At 40.9% G+C, this 16,839-nt stretch overlaps 1 protein-coding gene across 1 annotated transcript in view; it reads right to left on the reverse strand.

Annotated features, from left to right (window-relative positions):
- Nucleotides 1–319: 319 nt before the first annotated feature.
- ihha (Indian hedgehog signaling molecule a) overlaps nt 320–16,839 on the reverse strand; it is a 71,106-nt gene continuing 54,586 nt past the window's right edge. The window contains exon 3 of the mRNA XM_028807230.2: nt 320–2,667. Coding sequence (XP_028663063.2) covers nt 2,000–2,667 — 668 coding nt within the window. The 3' untranslated portion in view covers nt 320–1,999. The remainder of the gene's footprint in view (nt 2,668–16,839) is intronic.

Raw genomic sequence — 16,839 nt, forward strand, 5'->3', positions numbered from 1 at the left:
CACCAGCAGCAAAAAAGTAAATGATATTGTCATTTTTGTAAATCAAGGCAGTTGAGGTAATCAAACTAAAATAAAATGGTGAGATGGAAGAAAACAAAAACCCACCCACTCATCCGTCCTGGTAACCCTGATGGAAGTCCATCAGCCACACAATACACTGCCACCACAAGATGCCCGCTCCTGTGGATTCCCACCATTCATTCTGGGTCCTGCACCCACCTTTTGATGACTTGACTACTTTGTCCGGGTATCACTGTGTTTGCAGACAGGTCTTGATGGCCTCGTAAACAGAACACACCACTTTAAGGTTAGTTTGGCTTTTTTATTTAAATTAAGGTGAGATTAGAAAACTGCCGTCACATCAGATTAAAAGAAATGCTTGGTCCGTAAGAGCAAAAAAACAAAAAAAACAAAAAAAAACAAAATGCAATTTTAAAAAAAATCCCGTACTGTAAATAATCATTAAATTAAATCTATTCTATTGATAGCTCATATATAATATTAATAAAAATTCATATTGACAACAAACCTTTACAATTCTATATTACATATCTGAGCATAAAAAAATAAAATTTAGCTATGGAGCCTGCAGGTTATTTATACAGTGGAATGCAATGTTCTGAGCAGAACAAATGCAAATGGAGGCCTTGTCCTGCTGGAGGATATGTGTGTATGTGTGTGTGTGAGCAGAAGCGCGCAGAGACAGCTTGGCAGGAGCCACAGCAGCTGGGTGATGGAAGTGATAAGGTATGGATTCGGTTTATATTTGATTTGCTCGAAATACTGAGGGGGCTGCTTTTGATGCAACACAAGACATGAACAGCGTTGGCCATTTCCACACTAGCCAGATGACTTGAGCAAAAGGGTAGCAGCCACACCAGGCGAAGGCTCAGTCTTGGTGGACAACTTGAATCTTGTTAAAGTGACACTGTCCAGATTCATAGTCTGTGGAAAGGAGCCACAAAGGTCTTACAGGTGCTGCAGTTTCCAATTCGTGCTGACACAGGAGGCTTGAGCTGTCTGGAGCTTAGCAAGTGTGTATGTCGGAGTCATACCAGATTTCCTGCAAGGCTCACCCCTGATCTTTCTTTCACTTGAATAAATATAAATTCTTTCTGCGTCCATGAGAGACATTCCTGAGTCATTTTTCAGTGACAGACAGGTCAGCAGGTACGATAATCTGGAGCTGAAAAAGGACAAGTGTTTTGGGCGAAAACACTTTAGCGGGGTATGCAGTCAGATTTCTGAGGAGAAGTCATCTGTAGGAAACACCTCCAGATGGGAAGGGGCGGCCAAACTTTTCTGGTTGCTCAGGCTGAGACTGCCTTGTGAAAGGGGGCCTGAACACCAGCTGGTCTTCATACTTCTAGGCAGTTTGAGAGCTAGAAGATATATGCAGAACATCTCTAGACTTGGCCTTCAGAAAATTAATAGGGACAATATGGGAAATGTTTGGCAAAAAGTAATTTCATATATTATATATATATATATATATATATATATATATATATGAACTTACAGGTACATTTCTGTTGAAGAGACCACCTTGAAGGCCAAACAGACAAACCATGAAGTCCTCCAGAGAAAGTGCATTTTCAAAACCTTTGTGAAAACAGAAGTGTATATGGAAGTGTGCAGGTGCTGCGAGTGTGTAAATACAAATATGCCGACACTACTAGCCCCATGATGGTATGGTTCAGAGTAATGGAGGCCTGCGTTCAAGGCACACATGTACATGGAGATAGGCGTCTCTTTCTTGGTACCTCTAAACACTCTTAAGGAATCTTTAAATCAGCAAAATGCCCCTCCACACGTCCAGCTGACAGATTTAGTCCTGTGCCCCCCTACTGCTGGAGCTGACCCTGCCTTCCTGAGAGGATGGCCCAGTGTGGCTGGGACTGCAACTGCAAGCATCCTCGCCGGATTTAGTGTAAATAAATAAATTGGCAGGTCATTCCCATGGGACTTTAAGGAAAAAGGGGTAATGCTGCCAAATGCTTCATCTCTCAGTCTCGGCCATCCCCCAGGGATGATAGTGCTCGGGATTCAAAAGCAGCACCCCGAGCTTGTGAAGGAGCTGGGGGTACCAATGCAGCCCCTCCTGCTGCACGCGAGGAAGTCCAGTTAGGCTATAAAAGAGCCGCAGGGGCCCCAGTGCCCAGTGTGCCCAGCTGTGCTTGTCTAAGGCTGCATAACAGGAGGCCAGCACATCGTTCACAACCAGTGTTCCATGGCGTGTGAGTGGTGCATAGACCCCACTATCCTCCTGTGTGGCCACTGAAGCAATTCGAGCAGGATGCAGATTCAGCCCATCTGATGATACCAGGGCACACAGCCCCGGCCGCACCTCACTGGCAAACATTGTCTGGAAGTGGACAGGGTGCGAGTCAGAGCAATTGCTGGCCACAAAGAGTAAATGAGCTGCTGTTAGGGTGAGGCTCCTCGGTGGCTCATCCTGAGTTTTTATAGTGTAGAACACTTTCTTGGCTGAAGGGTCCCGGTCCATGAAGGTGAGGAACTCGCTGTAAACTGGCTGCCATCCTTCGGCAGCAGCTAAAATCCGATCTCCTGGAAGCAGGTCCTTCACAAGCTTCCGGGTACCATTCTCCAGCCGTACCCAGGCTTTGCCAGGGAAGCAGCCCCCTGTCTTGGCAGCCACGGAGTTCTCTGAAAAGGAAAAGAAGATGACTGTGAATGAGGTGGCAAACCTGAAGGTAAAGCCAGCCACCCAAAAAGAACTTACTGCCTTTTGACTGTGTGGCCCCAGAGCCCACCCTCCCCCCCCAAACCCATCGCATGGATCTTTTAAGCGCAGACAGAAAGCTGGAGTGTATAAAGCACCAATTTAGCAGCCAGCCAGCCTCTCGGGTGGCTAATCCCAGAGGTGTGTGTGTGCAAAGGTCAAAAAGGCGCTGCTCGTAAAAGCAGCTCCAAACGCCGGCAGTGGCCGAAAATTTAAGCAACAAGCAACCTCTGCTTTGTACAATCACTTTTAGTATTTAGCTCACAGAAATGTGGAAACTCGTTTAACTGAAATCTTGCCAGCTATTTGGGCTGGGCCTTTTTTTGTTTGTTTATTATCAAAAACAATTCGATATTTCTTCCAAAATGACGGCTTTAGACCTAACTGTTGGTTCCTCTGAGACGTGTTTATGGATCAGCTTGTTTTGTTTGGAACGTGTTCTGCAGTGAACCCTCGGAAAACTGGACTGTAGTGAATACGCACATTTTTCTGCTACAAAGGCGAACCTTCACGCGGAGGTTAAGAAATGCACGTCCGTGGCATAAAAAGGATAATAAAGATATCTATAAATATCTCACGTTCTCCTGTGACCTTTACCTTTGTTCACATTTCACTACAGCTACACAGGGATATGGCCTCAGCTCCCTGTTGACTGAAGCACTTTAGACCTTATAGCTCAGCAGCCCTCCTCATGTCGTACACATGCTTCACTGGGAATGCTGGGTATACTTGGTGGAGGTTCTTTTTTTTTGCCCTGCACAATCATCTGGCCATCCGTTTTCAAAGCCAAATCTAGGGGGTGTATAGAGATGAAGTCTCACTTAGCCACAGTAGGCAAAAGGCCAGGACCCTCACAACATTCTATTGCAAAAATACTACTCTGTTTTCTGACTTAAAATATTTAATTGAGGTTTGCAGCAGGCCAGAACCTAAGCTGGAAGACACAAGAGAGGAAATAAAAGAGGATGGGACGTCCATCTATTGCAGGGCACACACACACAAATTTAGGCTCACAAATCAACATAACTTGTAAAATCTTTGAGATGTAAAAGAAAAAAAAGCCCATGGGGATGTAGGGAGAAGATGCAGAAGTCACCCAGATAGTAACTGGGATTCAAAGCTGGTCACCTGGTGCTAGGAGTTGGCAGTTCTAATGACTTGACCACAGTGTCTCCCTATGACAAGGGTTTCAATTAATTATTTTGTTATTAATATACGATAATCTGGGGCATTAACAAAAATTGATTCAATTTTTTTTTCACTAAATTAACCGAATAATTAAAATCCCAATTATGTTTTTTTTTTTTTTGTCAAAACTAATTAAATATGGCGTAATCAAGCCATCCATCTATTCGTTCTACAAGGGCCAGGGCATGTCCTGGAAGAAAGGAGCAGGAACCGTTCTTGAATGGGACATCAACACACTGCCAGATATTGAGAGAGCTATTTAATAATTCATAACTTATTTCCCTAAGCTGGTGTCACATTACGTGATTGTTTGTTGTTCGGTTTGTCAGATTTGCTAAACCCAGTCTCTTTGCTGCACCATGTCAAATTAAATGAATGGAAACTACTGGCCGTGTCACACTTACTGACGGAGCACTGATTTTCTAGCACAGTTATGCTTGCCCCTTTTCTTTACACCCAATAGTGTGCTGTCTGATGGAGCTGGCGCAGTACAAAGGGCTAACAGCTGCAGTGAACTCAGCCATAGTCTCGGCCCTTTCATTTTATTTTCTGTTCTGTTATGGTATGTAAAACATGAGACATCAGACAGACATCCTTCTCTTTTCTTTGTGATGACCACAGCCCCCTTTCTACCTGATGAAGCTGGCACAGCACGAAGGGTTAAAAGCTGCAGTGAGTTCAGCCGCAGCCTCTGCACTTTTCTTTCCCCATCCATTAAGTGCCTAAAACATGAGACATCAAGCAGACGTCCTTCTCTTCTGACTGTGAGGTTCAAAACGTGTGTTCCTTATTTCTCATTGCTACATTCTATGTGTTGTATTTACAGTTGAGCATTCATTGGTTGTCAGCTCTCCTGCTCACACAGAATCTGCCTCTACGACTGTTTGAATTTATTGCAGTGAGACTCGGACTAATTACCAGGGGCCTCATGTATAAACGGTGCGTATGCACAGAAATGTTGCGTTTGAACGTTTCCACGCTCAAATCGCGATGTATAAAACCTAAACTTGGCGTAAAGCCACGCACATTTCCACGGTACCTCATACCCTGGCATACGCAATTTCTCCGCTCGGTTTTGCAGACTGGCGGCAACCAGCGTCAAAGCAGTGCTACTGTTCCTGTGTAGTTACCCTTTCTTTCTTAGACCCACATTCCTGACGTGGCTTTATAAATACACTGAAATTAACTGCATATTGTTTATTAGTGTAATGCATCTGATTGTAATTAACCTGTAGCAATATAATGGTCCAGGGAGTAGCCATAGTATTCCAAATACCATAACTGCTTTAGCGTTGTTACTCTCACTGCATCTTCTTCTTCTATCAGCTGCTCCCTTTAAGGGTTGCCACAGCGGATCATCTTTTTCCATATTACTCTCACTGCACCACTCGGAGTATTTATATCACTGTATCTGAGTGGGGAATCACAGCAGCAGCTGATCGGAAAGAGAATTATCGGTATACAGTTTCAAGCACACACTACCTCAACCACGGCAAAACACGTCAAAGCCTTTCCTGTACATACCTCGCGTTTCAGAAACAGTTTCATCCCAAGAACTATAAACGCACTCAATCAGTCCATCAACTGCTCCTTGTAGAACTGTTTGTACTTATAAGTACAATTACCCCACTGTAAACTTGCACTACAGTTATAATATTGCACAACCTGCGCCACTTTATAAAGCGCGTATGATGACGATATCATTTTTAAGATGAAATGCAAAAAAATATGTTGCTTATAGTATACAGATAAAACTTTAACTTTATTTAAATAATCTGTATTGTTAATAATTAAACATGTGAGGACACGGTGCCGCAGCGCTAGCTAGTTCATGGATAGCTCCTGCCTTGCGCTGTATTATTGCTGGTGCTGACGCGACACTGGAAGGACAGATGGATAGAATAATTAAACATGTACTACGAAGATATTTCAATGTTCCTTAAACGTTTTGAAGAATCGGCGTTCTAAGCTTACAGATGGCTTAACGTCTATTACAGAGCTGATTGTGTGGCGATTGGGTATTTGGAGAGAGAAAAGTAAGGACAGGAATTGGAGGTTAGTACGTTTGAAAGAGACAGTACTTCTGTAATAAATTATTTCATCGAAGGTCGCACATGGCGCAGCAAGCCTCTTGTGTGAGATATGAACAATCACTGCGCCACCGTGTTCCCATGTTTAATAACATGCTTTCATCCCTATCATCATGAAAAAGATATCACGTATACATCTCAGTATTTTAATTATTCAGAGAGCTGTAATATCACGAATGCAATGGATTCTGTGTCCTGTTGGAGAAAGAGAAAGAACGGAAGCACGTAGTGATTCACACACATAGAGCACATAGAAGATCAAATACAGAACAAAGCATTTAACGTGCTACTTGAGAAACTAGTAAAATAAACGACTTTAAGATGAAGGTTATGATGTTCTACTTTAATGACAAAATAAACTACGTGATTAAAGTGGAAATTTCGAGATTAAAGTTGACATTTCGTGCTTTTTTCCCACTGTGTGCCTATTTTTTTTCTCTGTACCCTAATAAGCTTTCATATGACACTCAGACGGTCTGCTACGAGTCGCCTTTTCATGCCGACTTTGATATGTGACAATTTCTTTTTTATTTCGGGCACTGTGCGACTTTGTGAACTTGAGCTTTCGAGTTTCTCACTATGTCACTCGATCAACTTTCTTTTGTTGATTATACCACTGTTTAAACCAACAAATAGTACATTTTTCCTTTGCCTCCACTTGGTATTCGCTGAAATTCTTATATTTTCCCCCGTGCTTTTCCCATTGTCTTTTCACAGAAGGCTATTTATATAGATTTGCATATTCAAAGAGGCATAATTCTGGGAGGAGTTGGGGCGGGACAGAAGACGCGTGCACGTGCGTTACTTTTCACGCTGATCGGGATTTATGCAGTGGAAGAACGTGAAAGTTTGCGTGCGCACAGATTCCTGCATCTGGATTTCTCTGTGCGTACGCACATTCCCGCTTTTGTGCTTATGCCATGTTATAGTGTGAGTTCTACGCACGGCGTTATACATGAGGCCCCAGATACCTCACATTAGATGACCGGCTTCACAGGAGCGCACCGCTGACTGCCTCTGACTTGCTAAGATTACAGAAATGAAGACTATGACTGAATATCGCTGGAAAAATCGTGTGATGTTGACCTAAGCTTTATTTGATACTCAGTTTAATTCAGTTTATTTTTGTAGGGCGCTCTTCACTTATTAGTGCAGGCTCAGATCGCTGCCACATGTTCAGCATAAAGTACACCAAGAGTACACATTTAAGACGCGGAGATGTTTAAAGAGACAGGAAAACAGAAGTTTGAAAATGCTTAACATAAAGGGAACCTAACACTACGTGTCCATCAGTTCAGTAATTGATTTATACAGATTTTGAAATAATTTACAGTTTATTAATAATATTAGAACATAAATTGTATCTTTCATCAACTGTAACTTGACCTTAACCTTGATCCAAAATGTATATTAAGTAGTATGAATTTGATTGAACATGAAAACAAAAGTTATGTCACATTTTATGAATGATTTGGTCGGGCACGTTCATCCTTATTCAGCACTGCATGTCTACAGATATTAATTCAGCATGAATATCTTGGATAGGAATATTTTTTTTTTACTTTAATTAAATGTTGGAATGTAAAATATTCATTCAAAGAGTTAAAAAATGAGCTGATCTTCTAGCTTTTGGGAAATACCTTACAAAATATTAACTCATTATTGGAGTTTGCAGTTTGCAGATTTTTCCGCATCAGCCTTCCCAGGGTGCTCCACCTTACTGGTGGTATTGTTGGGGGAAATTGGGGTACCCCAAGAAAGCCCGCTTGGGCCGATTGTGCAAACTGCAGCAATTGAGGCAGCTTTCTTTGATTGTAAGGCCAACCACAGCAAATCATGCAACTCATGAATTAAATATGTATCTGTGTGAAATGACAGATGAATTGATTGGGCTGATAAATGATTAATAGATGTAATATGAATTTGGATATTTACGTCTTTTCTGTTGTTTTGGTATTAATCTAGTATTTTATTATTTGTATAATTCAAGAGATTTCATTTAATTTTTACACAAATGTTTAACAGCTACAGTAGAGAATTGGAAAAAGCAGACAAAAGGGTGGCAATCATTAAAAGGAGACTGGAGTGGAGAAAACAACCCAAATCAGCTGTTTAAAGTGGTGGGCACTCATTCCTGACTCCTGTTCTAGTCCAGATATGCAGACATATCAGTGATGCACTTTGATTCAATTCATTCTTCTCAGCTATTCTAATTCTTTATTTTTTTTTATTTGTCACATACATAGTTATACAGGACAACACATCAGTGAAATGCATCTTTTCACATACCCCTTGGGGTCAGAGCGCAGGGTCAGCCATTGTACAGTGCCCCTGGAGCAATTGAAGGTTAAGGGCCTAACTCAAGGGCCCAGCAGAGTAGTATCTCTTTTGGCAGTGACGGGGATTCGAAGCAGCAACCTTCGGGATGCCAGGGTAGATCCTTAGCCTCAGAGCTATTGTAAGCTACATGGAAGTTGCTGTATGACCAGAACACAATTAACCGATTACAGCAGCTCAGATGCTTCAAATGCACATTAAAAGATCAAATGTTTCAGTTTGTTTGTTTGGCCACTGGGAGGAAAACTTGAGCTAAAACCCAGCAACGTATTAAAACATTGGCTTCAAAATGACATGTTTATGTTGCTGCTGTGCGTGTCTGTTGTTGACATTCTCCAAACCAACCTAACATATCCAGTAAAAGCAAAACTGGAAGGGTAAATAATGTATATCACGATCAAAGGTGTTTTTGATTTTCTAAGCGCTACAGTGTTGCCACCTTGAATGAAAAACTACATTCTATAGTCAATGCTGGCATAATACTGGCATTAACTGACTAGTAAACAGCATGGCACAAAATTCAAGAAACTCTCCCCCGTGTTTTTGTTTTGATGCTGCAACCTGTTGCACTTTCAAATCTTTCTTTTCAGCCACTGGGCTATCAATAAATCTCCTTCTCACTTCACACTCATACAGGGTACCCCAGGAATTCACTATTCGCTTAACATCATGTGACTGCCATGGTGATAGCATCACAGTTTTTACCAGCAAGTTTGTTTGTTTTGCATTTGAAAAAAAGTATGGAGATCAGACAAGCTAAAAGGGTTACTCTATTTCCGAGCCAAGCAGTAAATTATTACGCGGCTTTTGGCAACCGAGAAAAATGCTAAAGCATATGACCAGGTTATAGAAAGGCAACAAACTGTGAACTGTTTGGACATCAGTGTCTCCAATTTACGTCCCTAGGCCTCCCTTATGACTCTGGTTAAATCAGTTAAATGTAAATACTAACAACCTATGAAATTTGCAGGCTGTCCTTTCAAGCGTCAGATAATGAATTCCAGTACATTAATGGGATATTTAACCCAGGTATATCCCATGTGTTATACGTGCCTCCTGAGTCCAAGGCCAGTCAATTACTCTGACCTACCTGTAACATGCCGCAGGTCTGGCATACTGACTGCAGGCCCGCATGTGGATGTGTTACTCCTCCCGGCTGTGAAGTTCCTCCTTAGGAATTGTGTCTGCACTTGTGACATCCCTGAATGTACTGTAAATCTAGATGGGTGGCATGGAGCACCATGAAGTCTCCTCCCTAACAATTTGCACACAATGAACATTATGTGGGCCTTTGAGCTCCTGATAAAATGAGACAATGTTACCTCTGACCTTTTGCCCATTGCCAGACCCCACACGGGAGGCTTTTATGTTAATGGCCCTTGGTGTGCATCCTTTAGCAAACATCACTTGAGTGAATGAATGACTGACCCAATTGGCCTAAGATTTACAGTACTAGGGATTGTAGCTTGGGGGTGGGGGAAGAATCAGGCATGACAGTGCAATAATCTGCTACTAGTGATCTTAAAGACCAAAATAATCTTTCTTCTTATATAATACACAACCGTGGCTGTCCAGAGTTTTAAATCACGTGTAGCTTGCAAACCATTAGAACTATTGACCTGAAATTTTGTACACATATACTATGTGACCTCTACTGTCCGCTTTCGGGGTGATTTTTATTCTTCTTTTCATTTTTATTTTATTTTATTGTAGAATCAACTCTTGGCAGCGGCCAGCAGGGTGGCTGTGCGGTGCATGTGTACGGGTGCTGTTCTCATTCTCTACCAACTTCACCATCACTTCCCCTACCTCTTCATATCTTAAATCATTCTTGAGGCAGATTGAAGACTTAAGTGCCAGCTTAAGTGAAAAATTAAGGAAAACATACTAAGTAATTGCAACGCAAACACTGACTTAATCAGTTGTAATGAGAAAAGATGCCAACAAAAGAAGAGAAGAAGCGGGTCGCTAGGGTGGAATAAAGAAGAGCTGCTCATGAAGCAGCAAGCACATCAACCACTGAGGAAACGAATGCTAAATGTACAGAGGACGAGGATGAAAACTATGAATGCTCAAGTCAAGTGTATTCACTGCACGTTATTGGGCAGTGTGCCAAAATGGTAATAATAATAATAATAATGAGCAACACAGAATCAATAAAAATCTGCACATCATTGAGAAAGGCATGTCAGAAGAGAAACTGTGAGGTGAATGAAGGACACAAAGAGTCAAAGAGAGACATCAGAATATCAAAACTGAGCTGCACAGGGGAGATACCTTTAACAGCATCATGGCTTAAATCACTGGGTACAACTGGTATTTTTACAGGACCAACAATTTATCTATATATATAAAATCCCTATGTGCGTCCAGGTGTCCGTGTGTGGGTGTCTTCTGGTGAAGTGCGCATGCGCGGGGCACGGTGCGATGCGCGATATTACTGTCAGAGAAAGTTAGAGGCGTTTTACGGAAATACAAACCAGTATTACTGCGAGAGGAAATTAAAGGTACACAATACAGTGACGCATATTACAACCACATACAAGCCAGTATTACTGTCACAGGAGATTAAAGGCATATTACCGACGTGCATGCCTGTATTACCGCCAGAGAAAATTAAAGGTATATTACGGACGTATATTACGGACGTACAAGCCAGGGGACGTACAAGACAGTATCCTTCAATAAGGGCGCGCACAGGCATCCTTCAATAAGGGTGTGCACAAAAAGGCGAGCCTCAAAAGGACGACCTCAATTGGGCGCAACGAATAAAGGCGCGCGTAAATAAAGATCTGCACCTGTTGCTCTTCACATATTCCACAGCCATTTGAACTAAATTATCTACGCGCCCTTATTGAATAGAGCCGTACAAGACAGTATTACTGTCACAGAAAATTAAAGACACACAATACACGGTGGCAGCCCACGAAGAACGGTCAGCTCAGCAAGTAAACATCAACAAAAGAAAGGCTGAAAGAAAGAAAAATACGACCAACAAAAAGAATGAGGTCAAAGTCCCTTGCCATTTAATATAGACTGTTCCTACTAATGTTTATGCACTACTGTTCTAGCGCCCGTTATTGTAACGGGCTAAATGACTAGTTTTACAATAAAGCTTCATTCTAGCACAGTGGCGTTAGGCAGAAAAAACTGTAATGAAACCCACAGAAATGCTGGTGGCCTCATCCATGCCGAACATCCCTAACTGTACTAATTATTCTTAAATCTGTCACTGAGACACGTGTGACAATTAATACAATGGTGGACAGATTTTAGTGCATGTGTCAGTCAACACTTGTCATGGACATTGTAAGTCACTGGCCTATGGACTGAAATCCAGCAGAAGGAAAAATATGAAAGAGAGATCTCTTTGAAGAATGGAAACTGGTGGAGTCTTTTTTACATGTCCACTATTGTCCTTTTCCTTATTTTTAAAGGCTAAATGTGAGCTCTTGTCACTGGCATAAAGCACTTGACATCTACAAACATTTATCAGCAGTTCCACAAAATATCACAATGGTACATTCTGGCCAATTTCTTAAATATTAATCCAATGAGCAGTTAATGCCAAGGCTGATAGCGTTAACTAACTCCAAGTGCTCAGGTCATCCCTTACAGGCTCAATGTGCCCAACTTGTCATGATGCTCTCACTGACTAAGTCATTTTTTGTCCCTTCAGTTTCTGTTTTTTTTTTTAATTATTGCAATTTGGGCTAATAGCAGTGTTTAATATATTAATATGGGGAAATCCGACAAATGTGTATCAAAGAGGCTTGAAGAAAAAGTTGTGGGTTACACTTTAGAATGGTGAATTAACACCTAAGTAACTTCTTTCTTATCTTTCATGCAGGTAGTGAGAAGTTAAACAAAACAACACCTTTTATTGGATAACTAGAAAAATTACAATATGCAAGCTTTCGAGGCAACTCAGGCTGCTTCTTCATGCATATAAGAAAACAAGCATTTATAATTTTCTATGCTGTCAATATACAAGTAATGTCTCCTTGAGTGCTCCTACTTGTAGTTGAATTTAGTTTTTGGTTGTTCTTGGTTTTAAAACATTTTTATTTTTAAAACATTTTATATGTATATAATACTCTACTCTCTCTCTATATATAAAGTCCTAAACCTAAGCCGATTTTGTGCAATTAAATTTTTATGTGACGTTTTTATGTCATGTTTTTTGTCATGCTTTAAATCGGGCTTATTTTAAAACCTACATATATATGTTTGGTATCATTCTTTTCAGAATTTATCGAACTTTAATGTGATGTTGTTAGATTTTCAGATTCTTATTCTGTTTTTAAATAATACACTAAAAAATATCAAGAACTCACATCCCACGAGACGGGATTTGTGCCAAAAGACTTAACCACACACGGGGCCAGAAACAAAAGACAAAGAGTAGGACAGCTGCTGTACAGACTTTTAAATGTTCAAAGTGCCATGTGAGATGCATATCACACGGCACAGCAGCAGCAGCAGTAGCAGCAGAAGCAATCCAGCAGCTGATCGAGCAAAGAGGAGGTAAAAAAACCTTTATTTGTTTCCCATTGTATCACTGTTTAAGAGGGGGTTCCGGAGGAGTGATTGCGTCTCCTTGGGGTGCATTCAGTCCCCCTCTTCACAACGCAAGCGGCAGAGACGGGAAGGGGCTGACGCGTACCGCAGGCTGTGGCAGTTGGTGAGCAAAGCGAGCAGGGGGGAACCCCTAGCATAAATATACTGTATATATATTTATATATATGTGCCCAGGGTTTGTTTCCTGCCTTGCGCCCTGTGTTGGCTGGAATTGGCTCCAGCAGACCCCCGTGACCCTGTAGTTAGGATATAGCGGGTTGGATAATGGATGGATGGATATATAGGCACACATACACAAACATAATTTGTCATGGTTTGAGAGCGCGATGATGTGTCCAATCAACTCTCCATTAAAATTGTTTTACCCTAATAAAGAAATAAAGGCTTTGTATGGGACAATGGGCCATTCCCCCCTTGTTGTTACAATTGCCCATCTCTCCCTCCTTCCATTTCCTAACTGTATTATCCAGTTCAGGGTCACTGGGGTCCAGCTCGTGTCTATCCCAGTCAGATTGGGCAAGTTTTAGGCTCCAAACCATTAGAGATGTCACCCTTGTACACCTCCATTTTCAACAGCTGCAAAAAGAGCTGCACCGTATGTTCATTTCAAAATAAAATGCATTTAGGGTAATGTTTGAAAGTGCCCAAATTGGCCAGACATGTATCTGGTTTAATTCACAATGTATTGAAGCAAGAAGAAATCTGTCCAGTGGTACAACATGTCAATGGAAGCGCAGAGTTGCAGAGAGCCATGGTTAGAGGAGCTAAAACAACATGCTGAAAATGAATCAGCAAACAATAAATTTCTGTCATGTTTTTGACGCTAAAGTAATGTTTACTAGTATTGAAAGCACATGTGACACATATTAGAAGATTTCACTGGCATGGGAGTGAATGTGATGCCCTCTCCATTACAGTCCAAATCAATGACTAACTCGGTACTAATACACAAGCGTAAATAACAGCAACATCTGGTTACTGTGAGGTAGCCTGACAACATTAGAACAAAGGATGTTTTAACAGGAAATCTGAAATAATAATAATAGCCTACAATTTACAAGTTTGATTTCACAAAGGTAGTCTTAAAATTGAGACAAAGTAGAAAGTAATTTGAAAAATTAAAGAATCAGGTGTTTATGACATTCCAAAGATGAATTAATTTGACTTGTCCATTAAATATTACTCTTCATAAGCACCAACTAATGCATTCTCCATTACGCATGAATCTCATAACAACAAATGTCACAAACCTGATAAAGTGGTTTTCTGGCCAACCAGGTTTGAAAGGAAGTGTATGTGCATAAAAATATCCTGAATTATCTTGGTATTCAGTATGTCCATAATATAATAATGTCTGATTTTTTCATTTTAGTATTAACTTTAAGCAATATTTGTTTTTCAGTTACTGTACAGAAAATGTCAGTGAATACATTTCTATATACACATACAGTATTAAGATAAATTGTTATTCGTTATAATCCCTTCAGCAAAATACCCTGAAAGACAGTAAAATCCTCCCATTTGTTGTTACATTAGGAGCAATACCCCCTCTCTGTCACACATGAACTTCAAGCCCTGTACATATTACATACATCACTTCATTAACCAAGAGTAACATTAATGACATTTTGAGATATAGCAAAGATGGAGGAGGTAAATATGGTGGAAGTTTGAAGGGCAAAAGAAACTCAAAGCTGAGATCTGGTGAAGAGATCTGCCTTTTGCAAGATCTGTTCAAATAAGCTCACTTGGTACAGAAGCACAACCGTAACGTAGGAAGCTCTTCTTCTTCTTTCGTCTGCCCCTGTTAGGGGTTGCCACAGTGGATTATCTTCTTCCATATCTTCTTGTCCTCTACATCATGCTCTGTTACACCCATGACCTGCATGTCGCCTTTCACCACATCCATAAATGTTCTCTTAGGCCTTCCTAGAAGCACAACCGTAACGTAGGAAACAAAACACACTAGCGTAATGGGGAACCCTTTCTCACTAACACTTGTGGAACATCCAGCAGCACTCTCAATATCACTTTCTTTTGTTTTTTCTGGCGGCTCAAAATTCTTATTTGACAATATACAGACTGAGTCATTAACAATATGCCAAACCTTTTTATGCAAAGTATTACATTTGATGAAAGTGATGGCCAGTATTTAGTGACATACTGTAAAGAAACAGGACTCTTGAAATATGCAGCACTCAGTTTGTCACACGGTCTTTGCCCCCATCTAGCCAATTAAATCGAACAATGCACTCCAGGAGATTTCTGTCGACACTTAGCAATGGTTTCACCATTCTACCCCTTGAGGTTGACAACACTCTTGAAAGTGTTCAGCCTGACTTGTTGCTATGTATTTTTTGGAAATTGTAGTTTTAGAGTTTACTTGTACTTTTGCTATGAAGGAGATCACTGTGCAAGTTCATGTTCTCTCCTGCCTGCAGGCCACCCGTCATGGTTGAATATTGAAAATGATGAGTTTACAGCTTGTGCACTTTGGTCTTTATTAACTTCAAGCAGGTTGTCAAACTTGGCATGAATGTGTTTCTCGCATACTCTTCAAGAACTTTCCATTTGTAGTCTCAGCTTATCCAACAGACTGTTTCTGCCTCCTCTTACATCAAAGTCCTGAAACACTGTGGCACAAATAGCAGGGTTTTAACTTTCCAGACACTGCATGATGAAAGTATCCAGCATACCATCCGGAAGAGGGTCAGTTTTTCAAGTTCTTCATAAACTGTCTTCAGTTCTCTGTGGTTCTTTGTTAGGTCTTTAACATCATTCACAAGACTCACAATACAGACCTCTTCCAAGAACCCAAGAAATGCCAATTGTAGCAAACTTACAAAGCTACTATATGCTAATTGCTTTGAATTTTTAAGATACTGTGTAGTTTCTCTCACTTTAAAGTCAAAGAGCTCATGTAACATTTCCTTCACATCCAGAGTGAACGGAAGAGGAAAAGTAGGTCCTCTCTCGATGCAGTATATAAAATATTCGCACTAAAATTTCATTTCCCGCATTTTTAATGTGTCTCCATGCACACAGTATAAAATATGTCAGAGTGTACATTTGTTTTTTTATGTGCTGTGCTTTCACCATTTGTCTAGCAAAATAAGTTAATATACCTCCAAATTTTTATATCTTAAATATATTAATTATGAGGAGATTTGCTATCCTTAAATTTCACATTAGTACTGAACAGCTTACTTATATAGCAACTAAAGAAAAAAGTGGTGTTCACCACTGTATGAACTAATGCATGTATTATCTCCTGGCATAGCAGCAAATATAAAAACTATCCACCCACCCATCCATCCATCTTCTAAATTTGCTTTATCCTGAGCAGGAAGTGACATCCTATCCCAGCATGCATTCGGTGCAAGGCAGAAAAATTCCTAGACAGGACTGCAGTCCATCGCAGGGGGGCACACGCGCACACGGGCCAATCAACCCTTCCTGCATGTCTTTGAACCATGGGAGTAAACCTGTGCTCCTGGGGGAAACCAATAGAGACACAGAGAGAACATGAAAACCACACAGGGAGGTCCTGGGGTACAAACCCCGGCCTCCTTGTTGCGAGGCAGCAGGGCTACCACTGCACCACTGTGCTGTGCCACAATCAAGCATCGTCATTCTATCCAATTTGCCTTATAGTCTCGACTGACTGACGGTACTGTAAACCCTAACACAGAGTTGCCAAATCCACTTATTCTGTATGTCAAAAACATAAAAAATGAAACACAGGCAGACAAAAATCCAGCTTTCACCATACATCTCAGGTGATCTTTCCATCTTGGTACAAATCTAAAACACTGACATCCTCACATTAATAAATATGCATTGTGACTAAGAACCAGGACTCAAAGACATGGGGCAAAGAAGGGCACGAAAGGGCATGGG

Source organism: Erpetoichthys calabaricus, chromosome 8 (genome assembly GCF_900747795.2).
Source record: "Erpetoichthys calabaricus chromosome 8, fErpCal1.3, whole genome shotgun sequence".
Lineage (NCBI taxonomy): Eukaryota > Metazoa > Chordata > Cladistia > Polypteriformes > Polypteridae > Erpetoichthys > Erpetoichthys calabaricus.